General features: G+C 49.0%; 1 protein-coding gene across 20 annotated transcripts in view; it reads left to right on the forward strand.

The window, feature by feature from the left end:
* PACSIN2 (protein kinase C and casein kinase substrate in neurons 2) overlaps positions 1-22625 on the forward strand; it is a 132104-nt gene that overhangs the window by 77439 nt on the left and 32040 nt on the right. For all 20 annotated transcript variants that reach the window (XM_084955106.1, XM_084955111.1, XM_084955105.1 and 17 more), the window contains one exon: positions 17275-17413. In XM_084955106.1, the coding sequence (XP_084811232.1) occupies positions 17354-17413 (60 nt within the window). In that variant the 5' untranslated portion in view covers positions 17275-17353. The remainder of the gene's footprint in view (positions 1-17274; positions 17414-22625) is intronic.

The following is a 22625-nucleotide window of genomic DNA, read 5'->3' on the forward strand; positions in this document are numbered from 1 at the left end:
GAGACATGAGGACTCAAGGACCAGCAGTGTGCCAGCTCCAGAGAGGGCTCAGCGGTGATGAGTCCTGGTGCTGCGCATGTTTTGGTTGTGCAGCTGGGGCAGAAGGGACAAGTTTTCTGTCACTCCTAGAGCCCAGGGCCTGGTGACCACAGAGTCAGAGGCCCAGGCTTCCTGTGTCTTGTGTCAAGCCCAGCTCAGTTCCTGTCATCTCATGGACCAGATGGAGAAAGTAGGACTCTCATATTCAGTACAACTAACTTTGTGCTAGGATCCGCTGCAGAAGTATCATGTGGTCCCTGTCCTCAGGGATCCTGTCTCATGGTAGAGGCAGATGCGTGGATGACTAATAAGGTTGAGTGGAATGAGTCCTGTAAGAGAGAAACACGGCCCTCGGGGTAGGTCAGACAGCAAAACTTAATTTTGACTGGGAATGATGGAGGGCTTCATGGAGGAGGTAGTACTTGATCTTGACCTTAAATGAATAATGAGCTTGACAGTCATCTGGGAGGCAGTTCCAGGGAGAAGGGAGGTGCAAGGGTCTCAGGTCTGAGCTCTCCTTGGAGCCCCACAGGTGGCAAAAGTGGGCCTTGAGGCCTGGGAGGGGGGTAACTCTCTTGCATCATCTGAGTCAGGAGTAGCTCATCTGCTAGAGAGCACGTTGCATGATCGGCAAGCTGGCTCCCCAGTCACATGGTCAGTTATGAGGTCACTTCTAACCTTGAGAGAAAAACTTGAGGAATCTTTTGTGTTTAGAGAAACTCTTTCCTCTGCCCATGTTTGGAAGCAGGATTAAGCCATTAGCAACTGTACTGCTCCCACCTAATATTTCATAGTCCACTGAACTCCCAGAGTTGTCACCAGGCCTGACTTCCCAGCTGCCATGATAAGGGGTCTTCAGTGGGAAGCCCTGGGGCCCAAGATCAGAGCGCCTGTCACAGTGCATGAGGCTGTGATCACTGACAGCCACGCCTCTTGTTACTCATTTTTGTAAAATACATGTGTTAATTGCTAATGATGTTCACTTTAAACTTTAGCATTTATGTGTTCAGGCCTGTAGCACCGGTGACATCCTTTGTCACCAGCATTGTTCAGGAATCTCTGTGATGTGGACGTGCTCAGAAGCAGGGGCTTTACGTGGATTGGAGCTTGTTTCACAGGGAGCCCCTGAAGATGAGTTCAGACCTGAACTTTGAGGACCTCACAGGGGGCTGCAAAGGTTAGAGCCGATGAAGTAGGGAAGTACTTTGCAGCCATCAAGGTCACTGCAAATAACTTTACTCTAAGGATAACTTGGCTTTAATCCACTCAAGTTCTCCCATGATCTCTTGCCAGTAGGAGGCTCTTTTAAAACATTTTAAACTCAGAGAACTAGTCTTTTTAATTTGACACTCTTGAGGCGAAGGTAGTGGGATGCTGAGAAGATGCCCAAAGTCCCACAGCTGTTCAGTGGCAAATTTGGGGCAAGTCTTCCAAATTTTGGCCCTGAGAGCCCTTTGTAGTGTAAAAAATGATTTCTGAGTCATCAAAAATTAAATTGTGTTCAGTGTAGCTTTATAGGGTTAGTTTATTTGAATTGTATGAATGTCTGTGTATTTTTCCTTAAAAATGGGCCTTCCTGGTAAGGTATACCAAGAGATTCCCTAAACCAGACTGATGAACCACCACCATCACTGCCACCATTCTTGCCTCCTGGGGGCGGAATTGTGTTCAGACATTCACAACATCCCGCTAAGATGAAAGAACAGCGGTCCTCTGGGGTGTCCCTGTGTGGTAGCAAGGGTCCACGGAAGGTTGAATGGAATGAATCCACTGAAAATAGATACAGCGAAGGAATTTTATAAATCTTTCTTTACTTGAAGCTTTTTTTTTTTTTTTTTTTGGGTCCTACCTACAGCAAATGGAGGTTCCCAGGCTAGGGATCAAATCGGAGTTACAGCTGTTGGCCTACACCACCGCCATAGCAATGCCAGATCTGAGCCACGTCTGCGACCTACACCACAGCTCATGGCAATGCCGATCCTTAACCCACCGAGCGAAGCCAGGGATCAAACCTGAATCCTCTTGGATACTAGTTGGGTTCGTTATTGCTGAGTCACAACGGGAACTCTCTGGAAGCTTCTGAACAGCAGACACCAGCTAATCTGATTTCTGTATTTACCGAGTGAGAAATTAGAAGCTGTGCTGAGACTCACTGTCCCCAGCACAGTTGAAGTCTCCTTTCACGTGAGTTTGTTCCTTTCTCTTTTCTATCCCTTCCTTATTCGTGTGTAATAGTGCAGGTGCTATTTCACCACCTTAGATACTCTCAGATTCATTGCGGGAAACAAGAACTCAAAGGCAGCAACATTTTTCTGCCCAGGTGAGTTTTGGGGCCATTTTTTTCCTCCTATGTCTCTTGGGGCGTCTTTCCATCATTTCTCATGGGTGTGTAAGCTTCCCCTTTGATGTAGATTGAGGATGTCAGATTGAACTCTTGCTTTTTAAACTGTATTTGAGTGTGAGCTCAGAGTCCCCAGTAAAGTAACTGGACAGAGCGGGAAGCTGTCTGCGCCACGACTGAAGTCTTGGCTCTGACTGGGAACAACCCAAACCCCCGAGATCTGACCGTGAGGGCCCGGAGCAGTTGCGCGATCACAGTGTGATGTTATATGGCCCTAGGAGTGACAGGGAGGCGGCATGGACTCCAGGGAACTTGCTTATTATACAATTGAAAAGAGCAGACTGCAGGATGGCTTCTCTGCTGTGATTGCAGCCAGACAGACGGTGGATGAATGGGGAGCAAAGGGCTGAGTAATGGGAACAGGGCCCCGCCACGAGCAGCCCTCCTTGTTCCTGACAGCCCTGTGGTGGCCAAAAGAATAGACATTTGGACTTGAAACAGTCACATGCTCAGCAGTACAGGGCAGGTTGAATGAGCCAAGCTACCGGAGCCAGGTCGTCACCCCGAGAGGGAACGCACCTGCTTTGGAACCGATGCTGTGCTGAACCAAGTGGTGTCCATGTTGAATACTGTGGAATAGCTTCCCTGTTTAGAAAAATTTGTTTTTCTTTAACCTAACCCGACTGTTTTTTTCTGTGGGAGGAAGAGGGCTGCCCTGTGGTTGACTAAAACAAAAAAGATATGTTTTTCCCCCACTCTTTTTGTCTGTTCTTCTCAGCTGTAGTAGTCAAGGGTCTGAGCCATGTTTGTTTTTGGCGAAATGGCTCTGCGTCCTAATAGAGGTCCTGAGACTCGCCCTCCTCCCACCAGTTCTCTCTTCAGTCTGCAGCAGGCAGCTCTGTGCCATCAAGTGGTTGTGAATTCTCTGCTACTTTCAGGAGGTGGTTTCCATGGCAGCCCCAAACTCTGTCTGTGGGAGCCGCTGCTTTTTAATCTTGGAAGCACCTTTGCGTGTGTTTGACCCACACTGCCCGCCTTGGTGGGTGCTTCTGGAGGATCCTCACCCCTCCCAGGGCCCATGGCCTTGGCGTGCTTCCCAAGAGGGGGCTGCCTTTAAGGCCCAGTGGCTTACAGTACACAAGCTGTTTCCGTCATTGAGTGAATGCACTACCCAATGTTCCGGAGATTAAGCCACTTTATTTACTGATCTCTATCTCTTCCTTTGAGGAATGGTCACTTTTCCAGATGAAGTCATTGAAAACAAAATAGGCTGTGCCAAACACTTGAGCCATTTAAGAAAGTTCCTGCTTTGGTAAAGATGCAAAGCAGTTTATTTCTCAGGCCTTACTCGCTGAGCACCCACCGTGTGGGAGGCAGCTTGAGGGCCAGAGAGAAGCAGGAAGTCCTGTCCTTCCTCAGAAGGGACTAATTGGACATACAAGAACAGCTTGAGCCGAGGCTGGAGGCAGAGAGGACCTAGAAGCTGGTGGGCCACTGTGGTGGTCAGGCCCCTGGGGCTGAGCGGCGGAGGGCTTCCTGTGTGGCTGGTGGTAGACAGCCCAGGACCGAGCCACACATTCCCCACTATGGTTACTAAACCAATTTGTGGTTTAGTTTAACGTGTGCAGCGGTGTTTATGAAAGAATTCTAACCACGAGGGTTAAAACATAAATGCCCCAATTATTTTCCATCTGTGAATCTTCGGCCTGTGTAAATCAAAAATTACCCAGACTTCTCTGTTCACCTTTTCTCATCCCGAATTCCTCCAGCAAGTTTTTTTGGAGTGACTGCTCTGTGGTCTGACTGGAGTTTTGAGAGGATCACTGTGTTGGGAATAGACTGAGGGGCCAGGGAAGCCAGGACACTGGGAGGCGTCGACGGTGATGGAGCAGGGGAGAGGTGTCGGGGGAGTTGGGCACCTCCGGGAGGCCGAGCTGGTGGGGTTTTGGGGGGGTGGGATGTCAGTTCTTGAGGTGTGCCTGGACATCCTCTCTCAAAGCTGTGGTACAGTCACGTGGCACAGAGGGCCCCTCCTTCATCCCAGCACCTGCCATCAACAAACCAAAGCGGGGGAGTTCCCGTTGTGGCTCAGTGGTTAACGAATCCGACTAGGAACCATGAGGTTGCGGGTTCGATCCCTGGCCTTGCTCAGTGGGTTAAGGATCCGGCGTTGCTGTGAGCTGTGGTGTAGGTCGCAAATGCAGCTTGGATCCTGCGTTGCTGTGGCTCTGGCGTAGGCCGGTGGCTACAGCTCCAATTGGACCCCTAGCCTGGGAACTTCCATATGCCACGGGAGCGGCCCAAGAAATGGCAAAAAGACAAAAAAACAAAGTGGGGTATTTTTTTGAACTTATTTTCGTATCCTGAAAGTACTACATGCTGATAATCAAAATTTTCAAATAGTTTAGAAGGTTACGAGGAGAAATGTCAAAAATCTCTTCTCCCCACCCCTAGTAAGTCTGAGCCCCCACTGGGACTCTGTGCATTAGCACACGTCCGCGGGTACTGAGCGGGTTTTAATGCCAGTGTGGTCAGACGGTATCCACCGCGTTTCCACTGGAGATTCGGGAACAACAGCGTGTCGTTGTCCATGTCTGCACACACTCCCCCGCCTCTCTCTCCCCTGGCTGCCTGTGTCCTACTCCGGAGGCGTACCAGCACTTTTGATTCGCGATGGACAGTGAGGTGGTTTTCAGTGTCTTTTGTTTTTCTTGCTACTAAAAACAATGCCACAGTGAATATCTACCTTTGACCCTTGGGTGAGCTTATCTGTAGGAAAAGTTTTAGAATAGTTGGATCAAAGGCTAGGCCGTGCAGATAAGGACAGGTATGGAGGATGATGCACACACCTGCTTGGTTTTCCTTTTTTTTTTTTTTCTTCTGGTCTTTTTAGGGCCGCATCTGCAGCACATGGAGGTTCCCAGGCTAGGGGTCAAATCAGAGCTGTAGCTACCAGCCTGCACCACAGGCACAGCAACACCAGATCTGAGCCGCGTCTATGACCTACACCACAGCTCACAGCAACGCTGGATCCTTAACCCACTGAGCAAGGCCAGGGATTAAACTGCGTCCTCATGGATGCTTGTCACATTCATTTCTGCTGAGCCACGACGGGAACTCCAGCTTGGTTTTCAGTAGCATGTCTTACAAGCACTTGAGGCTTGATTTTCAGGGTTAGCGCAGGTGAATGATCTAAGTTACCAGGTAGCTTGCCAGTGATGCCAGACCATTCCTCCTTCAAGCAAGCCTGTGGGCTCCTGCCCTGCCAGGACTGGTACAAGGACCTTTGCTCCCTGGGGCCTCCCTCTGCTGGAAAGTCCCCTCCCTGGCCCTTCAAATGCCCACTTGCTATTCACCTTGGGTCCTCCAAGAGGCCCTGCCATTCTGCCTCCACAAACCCCTCCCTCTTGTTCTCCCCCCACTCTCTTAGAGTGCCTTAGTTATCTCTGTTCTCAGCCCTGAGGCTGTTTTCACTTTAGTGCATATCAGTCTGCCCTATTAGGACGCTTAGCCCCAGGCAGGCAGGCAGGGACCCCAGGGCTTAGAAGAGTGCCTAGCACATCGTAGGCACTCAAACATGTTTATAGAATGAAACGGTAAATCCATTCCTTACTTAAGGAATGAGCTCCCCTCACTCTGGGCCAAACAGAAGCTTACAAGAAATTGTAGTCATTTCGGATGAATGAGGGATTTCCCACCTTGGATAATGAAGGAGAAACACACCGAGACCCAGTGTGTGCTCAGGGTGAGGCCTGCAGGGCAGCACAGACCAGGCCAACGATGGTGTGGGCGGCAGTGAGGACGTGTCCTTCTCTGCTGCCTTCTGTGGTTACAGAGGACTGAGGACAGCTTTCTCCAAGGCCGACTTTCAGGGGAGCCGAGCAGCATGTGCCTTCACTTGGAAGGCTCTTGCCTTATAGCAATAGCTTTTTGGCCTAATGATCTGTTCTGTTTTTTCTTCCTGAAACAAATTAAGGGCATTAAGGGGAGCTGAATGTACTTACGTAATTTGTACCTTTTGTTTACCTGATACCTGTTATCAGGCCCAGAGGGGAGGAAGGAGGTTATGCCAGCTCCCAGACTGTGCCAAGGGCACCCCTGGCAGCCCCATTAGCCTCCGAGGCTCTGCTCACCGTTTTAGGAATGGCTCTGACTCAGTGGTATTCGTGTACATCCCTGGCAGAGGTCCCTGGGTTCTGGAGATCTGGACCGTTTTCCCCACCTCAGTCATTCCTGGATTCCTGAAAAACGCCTCTCTTTAACAATTTAAAAATTTTATCTTAATACAATTTTTTATTATAGTTGATTTACAGTGTTCTGTCAATTTCTGCTGTACAGCAAAGTGACCCCGTTATACATATATATACATTCTTTTTCCCATATTATCTTCTATCATATTTTACCACAAGTGATTGGATAGAGTTCCCTGTGCTGTACAGGCAGGCCCTCACTGCTCATCCATTCTAAATATGATCGTTTACATCTATTAACCCCAAACTCCCAGTCCATCCCATCCTTCCCCCTCCCCCTTGGCCACCGTAAGTCGGTTCTGTACGTCTGTGAGTCTGTTTCTGTTCATAGGTTCATCTGTGCCATGTTTTAGATTCCACGCAGACATGATGTTTGGTATTTGAAGAATGCCTCTTAGAATGTATTCAGCAAACATTTTTTAAGGGCCTCCTCTGTGCCCAGGACACATATAGGGCACCGCGAATATGGCTTTTCAGGTGATGATTTGTACATCTTCACACTTAGGATTTTCTTGCTCTCAAGCCTCAAGTTGGTTGCTTTTACACCTTTGATGGGCAGACAGGGTCCCGGGCAGAAACTCACTGTCCGTGCCCCTTGTGCAGCTAGAATTCTGAAGTCTCCGAGGGGAGCCTCCTGAGGCCTGCCCACTCCACCCATGACCGGCAGCTCACTCAGTGGCCAGAGCAGAGCTGCACTCCTCCCAGAGGCCTCAGAAAGAGGAGGGAGAAGGGCTGCAGGTCCCCATCGTTTATTCACTCAGTCACTCAGATCTTTGTGGGGCACCTCCTACGTGCAGCACTGGGTGGGGGGAAATGCTAGAGCTGAGTGGTAAGGGAGACAAACAGCAGAGCGTGCAGTCCATGACCTACCCCGCCGCCCCCGCCACCCCACAGCCTGCAGGACCTCTAATATGGCTCCTCCCTGTCCCTTGACCAGTCTCTTCTCATGTTTTATGAGATGGAAGTTCCTGTGGTCTTATCATCCACATCACTAGCTTTCTCTTTATCTTGTCATTCCTTTGTAGATCAAACATTCAAATGCATGTTTTGCAGCTGTTCCCATTGTGGCACAGTGGAAACGAATACCACTAGGATGCGGGTTTGATCCCTGGCCTTGCCCAGTGGGTCAGGGATCTGGTGTTGCCGTGAACTGTGTTGTAGGTCACAGACACAGCTTGGAGTTGCTGTGGCTGTGGCATAAGCCAGCAGCTGTAGCTCCGATTCGACCCCTAGCCTGGGAACTTCCATATGCTGTGGGCTTGGCCCTAACAAAAGCAAAAAAAAAAAAAAAAAACCAAAACAAAAAAGTGTATTTTGCTAGGAAGTTCCTTAAAAATTAAGAAAAAAGTATTTGCTTATTTCCCAATTGCTCCTTTTTCATAGAGTCCTGTTCCTGTTTTATGGGTATAATAACCCTTAACTTTCGTGGAGGTTTCCTTCCAGAGTTTATTAGAATTCCTCTCTTGTTCCTTGAAGTATCTGTTTTCGCCACAGATTGGTTCAGAGTAAAAGTTGTCCTGTTAATCCTGGTTCTACTCCTTCATGCTTTGGGTTATTTCATTGTTATTTATTTAATGGTTGAAGATCCTTGGTTATCAGTTTATGTTTTTGAAAGAACGGGGCTGATGTGTAGGAAGCTGATCTGGTTTCCCTGTTGGCCTCTGCCTTGAAAGGGAGGGAGGCTGACTGAGTTTCTGCAGAACCTGGGTGTGGCCCCAGGTGAGTCTGGGCTTGATGGCCACAAGTGCAGTTCCATTTATTTATTTAATTGTATTGTATATTTTTTTTGTCTTTTGTCTGTTCGTGTCTGCACCCACTGTATATGGAAGTTCCCAGGCTAGGGGTCTAATAAGAGCTGCAGCTGCTGCTCTACACCACAGCCACAGCAACTCAGGATCCGAGCCATGTCTGCAACCTACACCACAGCTCATAGCAACACTGGATCCTTAACCCACTGAGCAAGGCCAGGGATCGAACCCGCAACCTCATGGTTCCTAGTCAGATTCGTTAACCACTGAGCCATGACAGGAACTCCCAGATTCATTTTTATGGTTAGGGATGTTTATGTATGTGGGAAAAATTCCAAGTAGTATTCCTTGACAGTTCAGGACCTTTGGCCCTTAATAAGATAGCTCTGAGAACCCATCCCCCTTTCTCAGGAGCAGCCTACAAAGCAGGGTTTCCAGAGCTGGGAATGACTCGTCAATGGACATGAGGTGTTCTGCTGGGGTTGGGCCACATGGAGTCAGACAGTCTGGGTTGAGTCCTGGCCTCGCATTTGCAAGCTGTGCAGGTGATTTGAATTGTTTGCGCCTTGGTTCCTGTAAAATGAGAACAATAATTCACTTTTTACAGGGTAACATGCCTTCCTGTAACACGAGGACAGTGATTCACTTTTTACAGGGTTTTTGAGGAACAAAAACAATATGTCTAAAGCTGATACTAAGAGGAACTTGGTAGGTGGGAGCTGCTTAGATGTTGGTTTATGCCCACCCTGGGCTCCGGTGTGGAGGAACAGCCCACAGCTGGTCGAAGCAGGCTTGCTTTATTTGACGCGGACATGGCTGACTTCAGCCCAGAGAGCCTTCTTTGGGGCTTTCAGTCATTGGCTGTTGAATACCTATGTGATACCATTAGGCAACTCTTCCATTTCCTTCCTTGGTGGCCTTGGTTTCACTGTGGGATTGAGCATGGATCCTGGGGTGTGGCCTGGCCTGCAGCTGGTTCCCACGCAGGAGGCGGGCACATTGACGTCGACATCCACACACTAGAACAGAGCGCCAGGATGTGGCTGGATATTAGGGGGCTTTGTTCAGAAAGGCCATTTTTCTCTTGGTAGGCTGCGCCCTGTGCTCTCTCCTCTTACCTTAGAGCTATTTGTCTGCAGCTCTAGTCCCCTGAGTCACACATGTCCACCCCTTTCCCCACCCACCCCCACTGTAAGGAGGGAGTTAAAGGATGCCTGGAAACCAGTTTTGAGGGAAGAGCGGGCATTGCGTTGACTTTTAGTGGCGGGACTGGGGATAATCTTTCTTCCTGTTCCTCGTTTCTCTGCCAAACTCTTCTCTGAGTTCTCTCTGGAAAACATGGGTTATTTTTGTTTTGCCAAGTTATAAAGACATTTAAAAAAACCCGAAAAAACTGCCCAAGTTGATTGGTACATTACGCCCCCATAGCATTGAGTATCCAGTTTTTCTTGTCTTATGTAAATTTGTAGACCAGGCATTCTGGGATTTTATTTTGTCATCAGGCATTTACTACCAACTTCACTTTATTTACAGTATTCTGTTTGTGTTTGACAAGTTTAACATCTGAGTGTCTCCTGATTTTCTCATCATTATAGTCCAGTTTAGTTTTTCACTTTTACTTAAAATAAATTGAAGTCTAGCCCATGAGCTGTTTGCATTCTCAACATTAGTTCAGCTCTTGAAATGTAGACCTTTTTTGAATGTGTCATTGAGGCTCACCAAGAGCAGCTGATAATAAAAGGGCGTCCCCTCTTTCCGTTTTAAAGTTGACATAAGACCAGTGTGTCATTAAACCACGTGATGCTTTCTGGGCTCTTCCAGTCCCCTCCTGACCGTCGTCGAGCTTGGCTGTGGCTGGTGCGACTGAAGAGGTCACACGGGCCCAGGGATGGTGGTTGATCATGGTGCTATATTGAGTCGGGGTGCCAGTCAAATCCTGGCCATAAAAGGGCGAATCTGTGACAAGAACATTTCTTGTCAGCCCTGAAGGAAGGCTGAGAGCTGATTCTGTTGCTTTTGTAAAATCACCAGTCATGGATTTCCAGGAACCTTCTTGTCAGCCCCTCTTGCCCCACCCTTCCCTCTGCTTAAGGTTGGGAAGTGCTTCTCCTTTGTACCTGAGCAGAGCCTATTTGCCTGTGAGTCCCTTTTGAGCTTTTCCCACATCCTATGGAGAAAGGGACCCAACCTTGCTTTCTCGATATTTTTTAGCATTTTATTCATAATACCCATAAATTGTTTATTATATGTAAGGTGCTATAATAGGAACAACTTGAATTTTATTTTATTCTATTCTATTTTTTGTCTTTTTTAGGGCCACACCCACAGCATATGGAGGTTCCCAGGCTAGGGGTCGAATTGGAGCTGCAGCTGCCAGCCTACACCACAGCAATGCAGGATCTGAGCCTCGTCTGCGACCTACACCACAGCTCACGGCAATGCCAGATCCTTAACCCACTGAGCGAGACCAGGGATCAAACCCGCAGCCTCATGGTTCCTAGTCAGATTTTTTTCTGCTGTGCCATGGCAGGAACTCCTATCACCTTTTATACTTTTGAGCAAGTTACTTAATCTTTAGTTTCTCATCTGCAAAAAGAAAGTAAAAATTCCTACCTCATGGGACAGTTATGAAAAAATGAGATTGTAGAATATAGCTAAAACTGTGCTTAGAAGGAAATTTATAGCCTTAAATGCATACGGTAGAAAAGAAAGGCTGAAAATTAATAAACTAAGCTTTCATTTACAAAGTTAGAAAAGGAACAACTTGAACCCAAAGTTGGTAGAAGGAAGTAAATAATAAGGAGAAGAAATCAAGGAAAAAGAAAACAAATATTCAATAGACAGCTTAAGAAAGGAAAGTTGATTCTTTGAAACAAGAATGAAAATCAAGAAACTGCTGGTGAGACTGGTCAAGAGAAAAGGTATAAAAACTTTATGTCGGGAATGGAAAGGGGTTCCCTGGTGGCTCAGAGGGTTAAGGATCTCACATTGTCACTGCTGTAGCTCGGGTCACTGCTGTGGTAAGGGTTTGATTCCTGGCCTGGGAACTTCTATGTGTCACAGGCACAGCACCCCCCCCCCCCCGCCAAAAAAGAATGGAAAGGGATATATTACTACAGATCTTTCAGTCCTTTAATCCTGAGAGGATAGTATGAACAGTTTTATGCTAATACATTGGAAAAAATGAACTGGGTTCCCTAGAAAACCACAACTTTTCAAAACTATCACAAAGAAATAGAAAATGAATAGTCTTCTACTTTTAAACTAGAGTCTGTGACTAGAACTGTTTAAAGAGGCGTAGCTGTTGTGGCTCAGTGGATTAAGGACCCAGTGTTGTCTCTGTGAGGATATGGGTTCCATCCCTGGCCTCAATCAGTAGGTTAAAGATCTGGCATTGCTACAGGCTACAGTAGAAGTGGCTTGGATCTGGTGCTGCCATGGCGGTGGCCTAGGCTATAGCTGCAGCTCTGATTCGACCCCTGGCCCAGGACCTTCCATACGCTGGTGTGGCTGTAAAAAGAAACAAAAATAAAAAATAAGTTAAAAACTGATAGTGCAAAGTTGCTGGATACATGGTAAATATACAGAATCAGTTGTTCTGTATGTTGTCAGTAAACAGTTAAAGTGAAAAAATTTAAAGTTACTTTTTGTGATATCCCATTAAATGCTGAGTAATACAGTAACCAAAGGTGTGCATGAACTCTATAAAAAAGACCATAGACCAATATTGATAGAAATTAAAGAACTGAATAAATGAAATACATTCCATGGATTAGGAAACTCAATATTATGAGGATGTCCATTATCTCAGAGTGGTCTCCTGATTCAGTGAGATCCTGCTCAAAATTCCAGTAGAGTTGATTGGTTGGTTGGAACTGAACAATATTTTAACATGTATATAGAAATATGAAGGGTCGAGCATAGCCAAGCCACTCTTGAAGAACAAGTGCTATATACAAATAATTCTTATAAGACTGTGGTCTTTAAGACAGTGTGGTATTGTCGCAAGGACAGACGGAGTAGGGAGCCTACATAAAGATCTACACATCTGTGGACAATGGTGGCATTGCAGAACAGGGAAGTAAAGAAGCTCTTTTCAACAAATGATGCTGGAACAGAGGGATTTCCATACAGAAAAAAAAAATGAAACAATATCATATCCTATCATATATACAAAAATAATTTCTGAGCATGAAAAGTAAAAACCAATCAAAACAAAACCACTTAAAAGATGATAAAGGTGAGTGAATGTCTTTATGACCTCAGTACAAGAAAAGACTTCTTAAATAGAACATAGAAGGCATTGACTATGGTAGAAAATATTGGTAAGGTGTTCCTGTCATGGCACAGCAGAAATGAATCCAACTAGTATCCATGAGGGTACAAGTTTGATCCCTGGCCTCACTCAGTGGGTCGGGGATCCAGCATTGCTGTGAGCTGTGGTGTAGGTCGCAGACATGGCTCAGATCCGGCGTGGCTGAGGTGTGGGACAGCAGCTGCAGCTCCGATTCAACCCCTAGCCTGGGGGACTTCCGTGTGCTGCGGGTGCAGCCCTAAAAACAAACAAAAAGAGAAAATACTGATAAATTAAATTATATTAAAATTAAGAATACCTAGGAGTGGAGTTCGCGTCATGGTTTAGCAGTTAGCAAACCTGGATAGCATCCATGAGGACAGGTTTGATCCCTGGCCTCGCTTAGTGGATTAAGGATCCAGAGTTTCCCTGAGCTGTGGTGTAGATTGCAGACATGGCTCAGATCCCATGTTGCTGTGGCTCTGGCGTAGGCCGGCAGCTACAACTCCAATTGGACCCCCAGCCTGGGAACCTCCATATGCCGTGGGTGTAGCCCTAAAAATACAAAAATGACCCCCCCCCCCAAAAAAAAAGAATACCTAGGAGTTCTCTGGTGGCACAGTTAAGGACCTGGTGTTGTCTCTGCTGTGACTTGGGTCACAGCTGTGGCATGGGTTCAATCCTTGGCCCCCCGGAACTTCTGTTTGCTACGGGGATGACCAAAAAAAATAATAATTAAGAATATCTGGAGTTCCCGTTGTGGCTAAGTGGTTAGCGAATCCGACTAGGAACCATGAGGTTGAGGGTTCGATCCCTGGCCTCACTCAGTGGGTTAAGGATCTGGCATTGCCGTGAGCTGTGGTGTAGGTTGCAGACACGGCTTGGATCCCTCCTTGCTGTGGCTCTGGCATAGGGCAGTGGCTACAACTCTGATTAGACCCCTAGCCTGGGAATCTCCATATGCCGCAGGAGCGGCCCTAGAAAAGACCAAAAAAAAAAAAAAAAAAAAAAAAGTCTCTGCAACAGATGACACCATTAAGGACCGAAAAAGAAGACCTAGGGCAGCAGACGTATGCAAGACAAATCAGATTAAAATCAGTGTTAGGGCCGTGTGGGTGTGGTCAGCTTGGCCCTGCTACAGATGTGACCTTGGGGATGTCACAGTCACTGAGCACAGAGCTGTGGTGAGATACAAGTCCCTGGACGAAAGGAAAGTTACCAAGTTGCCACCATGTGACTCGGGCAAGGAAAGCTGGTCTTGACTTGTTCCATCCGGTCAGCTAGGCGCATGCCTCATCTCTAGTGCCCACTGCAGCTCCAGTGTTTCTTGGTTTTGGTACTGGGCGGGGTGTCTCAGTGATTCAATTTCTTGCTCTTAGAAGTCAACTGTGCCTTTTTGTGCTGAGCCCAGTGGCAACCTCTTCTCGGCTCCTGGCACTTAGTAGACTCTTAATAAATACTGTGCAGAACTGATCTTTCATTAGTGTCTAAACCAGGGCTGAGCCCAGGCAGAAAATGAATTCCCCTGCCTTGAGCTTTTCAGGAGTCTCACTGCTTCTCCACCCAGAGCAGGTGCAGGGGAGAACAGTCTCTCCTGCACCTGCTCCCTGCAGCCAGCCAGGCAGGCTTGCCAGTGTCTTGATTTGGCCAGTTTGAGACTCACCTGAGCCAAAAGCTCAGATGTTCCCTGAGGAGCCTGGACCAGAGACCAGCCGCTCTGGGGTGCTTCTAGGAGGGCCCTGGCTAAGAGCATTGAATTCCACAGAAAGGGGATGCTATGAAATGCGGCACCAGGGTCCAGGCCAGAGATGCCTGTCCAGCCTTCGCGATATCCCAGGGGGTGAAAGGACACGCTGCTTCTGTCTTTATGGAGCAGAGATCCTGCCAGCTGCGGTTAGAAAGAGTGTGTATGGGGCACTCAGGTGACTCTGGTTGTAGAGTGTGTGCACTTGGAGTACTAGGCTTTGGGGTACCTTCGTTTGCTTTTTACTTTAAATTTATTGGCTCTACAGGGCTGTATGCAAGTCTGGAAGCTGTGAAATCCATCAGATAAGACCTTTTAATTAGCGATTGGAGCTTAGATTATAAGACACCTGGTTTATTTAAATTTGAGGTCATCTTTTTAGAAAGCATCTTGGTATGATACAGAGAGCGTCACCTTAACAGACAGGTAGAAGGTGTCCTGCCGGTCTCCACCACTCCTTGCTTGGGTGACCATGGGCAGGTGTTACCTAACCTCCCTGAGCATCAGCTTCCCAACACTAGGTAGAGAAAAACGTAATGCGAGTGATGATAATAATTGCATTATGATTTCCTCTGTCCATAGTGCTCACCAGGGACCAGGTACTGTTCCCTGTATGTACTGCCACAATTGACCCTCCCAGTCCTTCTGTGATGTAGGTTACATTACTGTCTGTCTTTTGCACGCAAGGCCACTGAGGCACAGAGAGGTTAGGTAACTTGCCCACCGTTTGCCCAGCTAGTGAGTAATTGGTCTGGGATTAGAGCCCAGGCAGCCCATGTTCCTCACTATGCTTCTAGATTCACAGGGAATCGCAGCGGTTACATGTGATGATGCGTGGGAAGGTACCTAGAACAAAGTCTTGTGCCCTGAGGGGGTAACAGTGTGGAGCACTCTGCCTGCCCTGCCCTGCCTTCTCCCTGCCGTTGCTAAGCACAGGCTTTGGACTGCTGACTGGGGGAGTCGGGAAAGCCGCAGCTCTCCGGCTGGGTGCTCTGAATGCGGTGATGTGAAGGAGGTGGAGATGACTTTCTCGTCAGGTTGCGGATGGCTTGTTTCATCAGTGTCGTTTGTGCTTGTCAAGGTAGTGGGGGCCCTTCAACTTCTTCCCTCCAGCAGGGGAACTAATCCCCCCTTTACCCTTGCTCGAATTTAGAACATTGAATCATTGTTCAGAAGCAGTCAATTAATGGAGTTCCCTGGTGGCTCTGCCGGTTAAGGATCCGGTGTTGTCACTGTTGTGGCTCAGATCACGGCTGTGGTGCGGGTTCCATCCCTGGTCCAGGAACTTCCAAGTGCCTCAGATGCTGGGGGTGGGGGGGGAAGGGGGGCGGGGGAGAAAAGAAGTGATCGATTTAGCTTGTTTGTCTTTACTCTCTCTAGCTCACCCTCACCCAGACAGGGTCAGAATAAACTGAACAGGGGCCTCCGTGGCTGAGATGAGCCAGTCATGGAGAGCGGGAGATGGTGCCTGACACAAGCAAAGCGTGGTGGAGATTCGGTGGAGAGCGGAGTCAGGGGTCGCAGGTGGATTATTTCCACTCGTGTTTTACCTCCGGTCCTAGTCCTGTCAGATGGATGCGACAGGCCGAAACAGGGCGAGCCCAGGAATGCAGGGACTCTGCTTTTTTTTTTTTTTTTTTTTTTTTTTTTTGGTCTTTTTGTCTTTTGTTGTTGTTGTTGTTGCTATTTCTTGGGCCGCTCCCACGGCATATGGAGGTTCCCAGGCTAGGGGTTGAATCGGAGCTGTAGCCACCAGCCTACGCCAGAGCCACAGCAACGCAGGATCCGAGCCGCGTCTGCAACCTACACCACAGCTCACGGCAATGCCGGATCGTTAACCCACTGAGCAAGGGCAGGGACCGAACCCGCGACCTCATGGTTCCTAGTCGGATTCGTTAACCACTGCGCCACGACGGGAACTCCAGGGGCTCTGCTTTTGCAGGTTCTCCTCACCTGTTCCCTGGCCCTTTCTCAAAGGGATGAGGCAGATTAGTAAAGTTAATCAATCTCTTGATTTAAGTGTATGGACTGTTCTTCAGAAAGCTCTTTGAGCCCTTCAGTAAGCTCTTGAAAAGGTTGGCTTGTTAATGTGAAATACGCACATGCATGTAACACACACATGTATGTAACATACACATGTATGTCGGTGCTGAGGTTAGAGTTTATTGACTTTCTCCTGCCTAAAGGAAACTTTTTTTTTTTTTTTTTTTTTTGGTCTTTTTGCCATTTCTTGAGCCGCTTCTGTGGCACATGGAGGTTCCCAGGCTAGGGGTCTCATCAGAACTGTAGACGCCGGCCTACGCCAGAGCCAGAGCAATGCAGGATCCAAGCCGCGTCTGCGACCTACACCGCAGCTCACGGCAACGCCGGATCCTTAACCCACTGAGCAAGGCCAGGGATGGAACCCGCAACCTCATGGTTCCTAGTCAGATTCGTTAACCACTGTGCCACAATGGGAACTCCCTAAAGGAAATATATTTTTTTTTAAATTTGTTTTGTCTTTTTTTTTTTAGGGCCTCATCCACGGCATATGGAGTTTCCCAGGCTAGGGGTAGAATTAGTTGTCGCCGCCAGCCTACGCCACAGCCACAGCAATGCAGGATCTGAGCCTCGTCTGCAGCCTACACTGCAGCTATGGCAATGCCGGATCCTTAACCCACTGAGCGAGGCCAGGGATTGACTCTGCGTCCTCATAGATACTAGTTGGGTTTGTTACCACTGAGCCAGGACGGGAAACTCCCAGGAAACATTTTAGACTGTTCTAAACTGAAGGCGGTAACGGAGATAGAAGTTGTAAAGTGGTTTGCTTCTTTACCTTGAGAATTTAAAACTCACAGTGATATGTTTTTTGTTCATAGGTTTGTCTACGGATTTTGAGCATCTGAAGCTGCCCTGCGAATCTAAGCACCGCCCGCTGCGCCCTCGCCCTTTGAAGCGATGTCTGTGGCTTACGATGATTCCGTTGGAGTAGAGGTGTCCAGTGACAGCTTCTGGGAGGTACGCCCGGGATCGGTTTCTTCCTGACGGACAAAGACCATGCCAGTGGTGCCTGGCGGGCCTTTTTTTTTGGCTGGGACCCGGGGCGTGAGATGAACATACCCCCAGTCAGCCAGGCATTTGTAGTCATAGCTGTGGCAGCAGGAATGGCTTCACTCTCACAGAGGTGGTAAAACGTACCTTGCTAGAAAAGTCCAGTCATGAAAGAGGTTAGAGGTGTTAATTAAGGTCCTAGCGGTCTGTCGGCTCCCAGAGCTTCCTTTCCGTGCTTAGCGGTGATACAACTCGGAGCGACATGCGCTAATGACGGGGCTTGGCCTGAGAGGCAGCATTCCTTTCGAGTTCTGTATAGATCGGTGGAGGACCGTGATGGACTTCGTGCTAGACCGCGCAGGCACGTGGCCAGAGGGCTGAGCGACTGCCCTCGAGCTTGTCGGAGCATCTCCTCCCTGACAGTCTGCGTCTGTGAGGAACTCCTTTCTGTTTCTTTCTTTCTTTTTTTTTTTGGAGGTCGTTCTTCCTGAGCCCCATGTACTTCCTGCCTGCATGTTAAAGTGAAGTCCATTTTCGGTAACGTTTTGTTCATGTGGCAAAACCCCTCGAATCTTCCAGCGGCTGTGAGCTTCCTGGAGAGAGCGCTGGCTTTGCAATTGGAAAGATCTGGGTTCTGATCCCAGCTGTGCCATTACTCGCTGTCTGTGTGACCTTGGGCAAGTGGCTTGACTGATCTGAGCTTCAGGGTTTGCATCTCTAAGAGGAATGATACTGGTCTTCAAGGGAGGTGCCAGGATGAAGTAAACATGTGGATGTGGGCACCGGGTGGCGCTTTCCTAATGCAGAGGCTCAAGTGCTGCAAAAGATGCCCGTGGCTGAGGCCCTGGGGTTTGCCAGAGACAAGCACAGATTAGTTCTATGAGCTTAGCTTCCTTAGGTGAGAATTCCATCTGACATCAAATACCATCTGATAGTACAGTCTAATAGAGACAAGTGATTACAGGAACCCAAATTTTGGGCTGAAAATTCTCTCTGCACTTTTTTTCTCCATGTATTGAGGGAAAGGTCATTACTGGCTTTTAGCTGGATACTTTATTGTATTAAGACTATGTGTTTAAGAAGTTCCTGTCGAGGCTCAGCAGTTAATGAACCCGACTAGGCACCATGAGGTTGCGGGTTTGATCCCTGGCCTCGCTCAGTGGGTAAGGACCCGGCATTGCCATGAGTTGTGGTGTAGGTCGCAGATGCGGCTCCGATCCTGCGTTGCTGTGGCTCTGGTATAGGCTGGTGGCTACAGCTGTAATTGGACCCCTAGCCTGGGAACTTCCATATGCCATGGGTGTGATCCTATAAAGACCAAAAAAAAAAAAAAGGCATGTGTTTATGAGCACCTGCTGTGTAGGCCCTGTGAGTTACAGTGGGAAATGTGACAGCCTGAGGCCCTGCTGCCTTCTGCATGCTGGCACAGGAGTCATGACCCTGCCCTCCAGGAGCCTTTGGCTGTGACATTTGGAGACAAGCTCCCTGAGGGTGGAGACAGATGCTTGTGTGAGATGCTGTAGGATTTGCTGGGGTGCACAGGGGGAAGTGGGGCTCCCCCGGGAAGAAGGCAGGAAAGATAGCAGGGAAGATGGGCGCATTTGGTACTTACTAAGCACTGGCTGTTTGCCAGGTGAATGAGTGAGCAAGGGGTGTTCTTGGGAGGAGAGTTTACCCACAGGGACATGATATCAGCCGGAAGTATTTAGTGGGTATCTGGAGGGGACCCTTTCTGTGCTCCCCACCACTGTAGTAAGTGATTTGGAAAAGGCGAGGGATCTGATTCCACAACGAAGGTGCTGGGAGGAGAAAGGACGGCGGCCTCCATGGGGAGTGAGGGCAGTGAGGCCAAGCTGCAGCCCTGCCACCCAGTGCCATGGAGGCGGAGGAGAGGGGTCTGCTACTGGACACGGCAGAGAAGATGTGTGGAGTGGGTAGGACTGAGCTTTGAGCTGGGGGCAGACAGAAGGTGCAGCATTCTAGGTCAGAGCAGTGTCTGGAGGCCGCAGCGAGCGTGGTCTTACAGAGAACTGAGGACCTTGACCTCTTTGGGGCCAAGGGCCTGAATGGGGGTGAGAGGTCACGTGGGATTGTACCTGTAGGTTTAGGCCAAGTGAAGCTGGTTCCTTAAGAGAGTGTCCCTCTTAGCCATCATTTGGCCAAAGTTGGAGCCTGGCACATCCTGCCTGCGGGCACACACCGCAGCGGGTTTAGGGCAGTTCAGTTGCTTCTGGCAAGTCTTCTGGCTCACCCTGGGAGCCTGCAGGTGCAGCCCCTGCATCCTCCACTTCCAGACCCTGCTTCAGAGTCTCCTCTTTGGCTCTGGGCTGACGTGCAGCAAGAGCCTAGGCTATAGCCATGGCACTTTTCAAGCGTCACCGGTGCTTCCCAGGAAAACCTGGGTCCCCTCTGCCCTGGGCAGGCTCTGGGAACACGACAATGGGTTTGGCCCCAGCAGGCCTGAGGGCTGCATCCTGAATCTCTGAGGGCCAGGCTGGGAGTGCACACTGCTGATTTCAGGAGTGGGCCCTGCGTCTGCCTCATCTCAAGGTAGGAGCTCTGTTCAGCTTCAGCTATACATGCAGTTAGAGCTCAGATCTCCCGGGATGGAGACAGGCTGGGACTGCTCTGTCCTGCACTCTCTGTGGGCACAGGGAGCCGTTGCGGAGAGGAATATTTTGGAGATGAAGAGGACATTAATATCTCCCCTTAAAATGTTCTGGAGTGTCAGCCCTAAAGAGTTGGCACATAACTCTTAGTATTTGCCATCTCCTCCAAAGAAGGCTGACCCTGTGGGTGCCTCTCAGAGTCGAGCACTGCGGACATAGCACGTCAGCTGGGCACGTCTCCACCTGTGTCACTCTTTTGTCTGGAAAGCCGTGCATGTGGAATGATGTGCACTCTTCCCATCCTTTTAGACTAATTCTAAAGGTAACATATTTAGAAGATGCTGCTGCCCCCATGTTCATGGGTGCCATAAAGCCTGATTTGGCACCTGCCATGATCCAGGCCCTGGGCTGGGTCCTGGGGTCCCAGAATGAGTGCATAGTCTTGGGACCCAGAGCCAACATTTGCCATGGCGGCAGTCAGGGGCAGTGGGGCAGGTACTGTGAGTGGACAATGAGGTGTCTGAAAATAACTGTCACCTTGCCTATCAGCAGCAGTGGTCCATTCCACTGGCCACCTCCCACATACACAGAGCAGGACAGACTTTTCTGCGTGATGGCCTGGGTGTGGGTGTGGGTGTGTGAGCCTCCTCACCATCCCGCAACCCTCAAGCATAGCTTCTAGCAGGCTGCTGGCTTGCCTTTATTTCTCTAAAGTTTCTAAATAGAACCCTTAATTCCTTCTTTCCAGCAAACTAGTATCCGTTGAGCCATGACCAAGGATTAGTAGGGCACTGGCCTCTCCTGTACCATGTTCTGTCTCTGCCCCACAGCCAGGGTAGCCCATCCAGAAAAGCAATGGGGGACTCCCGGCCCTGCATGGCAAGCTTCCCTTTTCTGCATCACCTGCAAAGTAAAAGCACTCTCTTTAACATGACTAAGACACGAGCATGTGCTGGCAGCTGCTGGACGCCTGGCCTTCCTCAGGAGCTCTGTCCCTGGCTCCCGTCCACAGAGAGCTGCCTCCCTGCTTGAGATGGTGGGGGCCTAGGGTGGTGTGGTCTTTCCTCCAACCTGACCTCCCTGATTTCTTCCCAGGGAGCTTCTCCTCCAGGCAGCCTTCCTTGGTTCTCTCAGCAAGCTTAGGCAGCCTTCCTACTTGCCCGCCCAGCAAATTGTACCATCTGGTTGTCACCTGGAGATCAGGCACTGTGCCTGACACACTAAATGATTGTCAGTTAAGTGTACAGGTGCATCAGAGAAAAGATAAGCTTTAATGCTGGGTAATAAGATCTGCTCTGCTCATAAGAAGCTTACAAATACTTGGAATTAAAATATGTATGCAGCTAACCATAATACTGAGCAGAAACCGTTCTTTCAGTAAATATTTACAGACCGCCTGCTAGGTGCCAGGTCCTGTTCTAGGCCTTGGGGATACAGCATGACTAAACTCTCAAAAATGACTTTTATGTAGTCCAGATCATGCTCTGCGGATGTGAAGGAGGGCCCCCCCTTCTGAGAGGACGTGCTGAGCAGTGACCTGGTCGCCCCTGGTACCCCGTGCATGGGTGTGTCCACACTGTTATCGCCAGCTGTGCCCAAGAGCTCTATGCTTATGGTCTGTGCTCTCTGGGAAGGTTAACCCATTGAGAAGTTTAGAAATGAAACCCAGCCATAGCAGTTAGCATTTATTGCACATGTGCTCTGTGTCAGGCCCTGCTCTGGCTCACATGGGTGCTCTCAGCCCTCACAGCCGCCTCTGCGATTGTCGTCCCCACGTTACAGGTGGGGAAACTGAGGCTCGGGTGCTTTGGTAGAGCTCAGAGGTGGTGGAGCTGGGATTTGGGCCTAAGCACCTGCTCTCCAGAACTGCTCTCCTGCCTCTGCTCGCAGCCCTGGGAGCTCCTTACAGAAGAGAGGTATTCCTTTTTGGTAACTGCACACCTAACATGCTTGTGCTTCTGTGTGAGGAAGTAGTGTCCTGTCTGGGTTCAGCCCTGGTGCCAGCGTTGGTAAGTGTGTGACCCCTAGGGTTTAGAGAACAGGAATAACTGCTGAGGGCCCTGGGCGGTAACAGCATTGCTATTTCCTGCTTCCCAGGATGGTTGTGAGAATTATGGGCAACATCTGCAGGGCCAGGGTCCGAATGGCTCCCGAGCCCGAGTGGTCTCGCTTTGTCACCTCTTTCATGCATTAATGTCCCCCCACCCCATGGACACAGGAAAGGTGGACACATCAGGTGGCCCTCCATCTGATCAGCGCAGGCTTGCCCTCCCTGTCTACACGCCACTGTTCTAAATCCCAGGTAAGGAGCCGCTCCATTTTTTCCTTCAGAGAATAGAACACTCAGGGTTTTTTTGTTGTCATTTTATCCTCTGAAAATAAATTTATGTTTTCTCATCTGATTTCAGTGATGTCACTGCACTTTAGGTAAGCCCTGTAGGAGAAGACGTTTCTCTTTCTACTCAGTAAGAGCTAGAAATGCATGACTTTAGAACTGGTGAGAGCTCAGTTACACTGCGGTGGCGTAGCTCCACTGAGACATCTTGGTGCAGATGTTTGGGGCTGGAGCT

This window comes from Sus scrofa, chromosome 5 (genome assembly GCF_054392235.1).
Source record: "Sus scrofa isolate SSC_HxYL_T2T_F1_AM1 chromosome 5, Sscrofa_HxYL_maternal_Yorkshire_Landrace_v2.0, whole genome shotgun sequence".
Taxonomy (NCBI): domain Eukaryota; kingdom Metazoa; phylum Chordata; class Mammalia; order Artiodactyla; family Suidae; genus Sus; species Sus scrofa.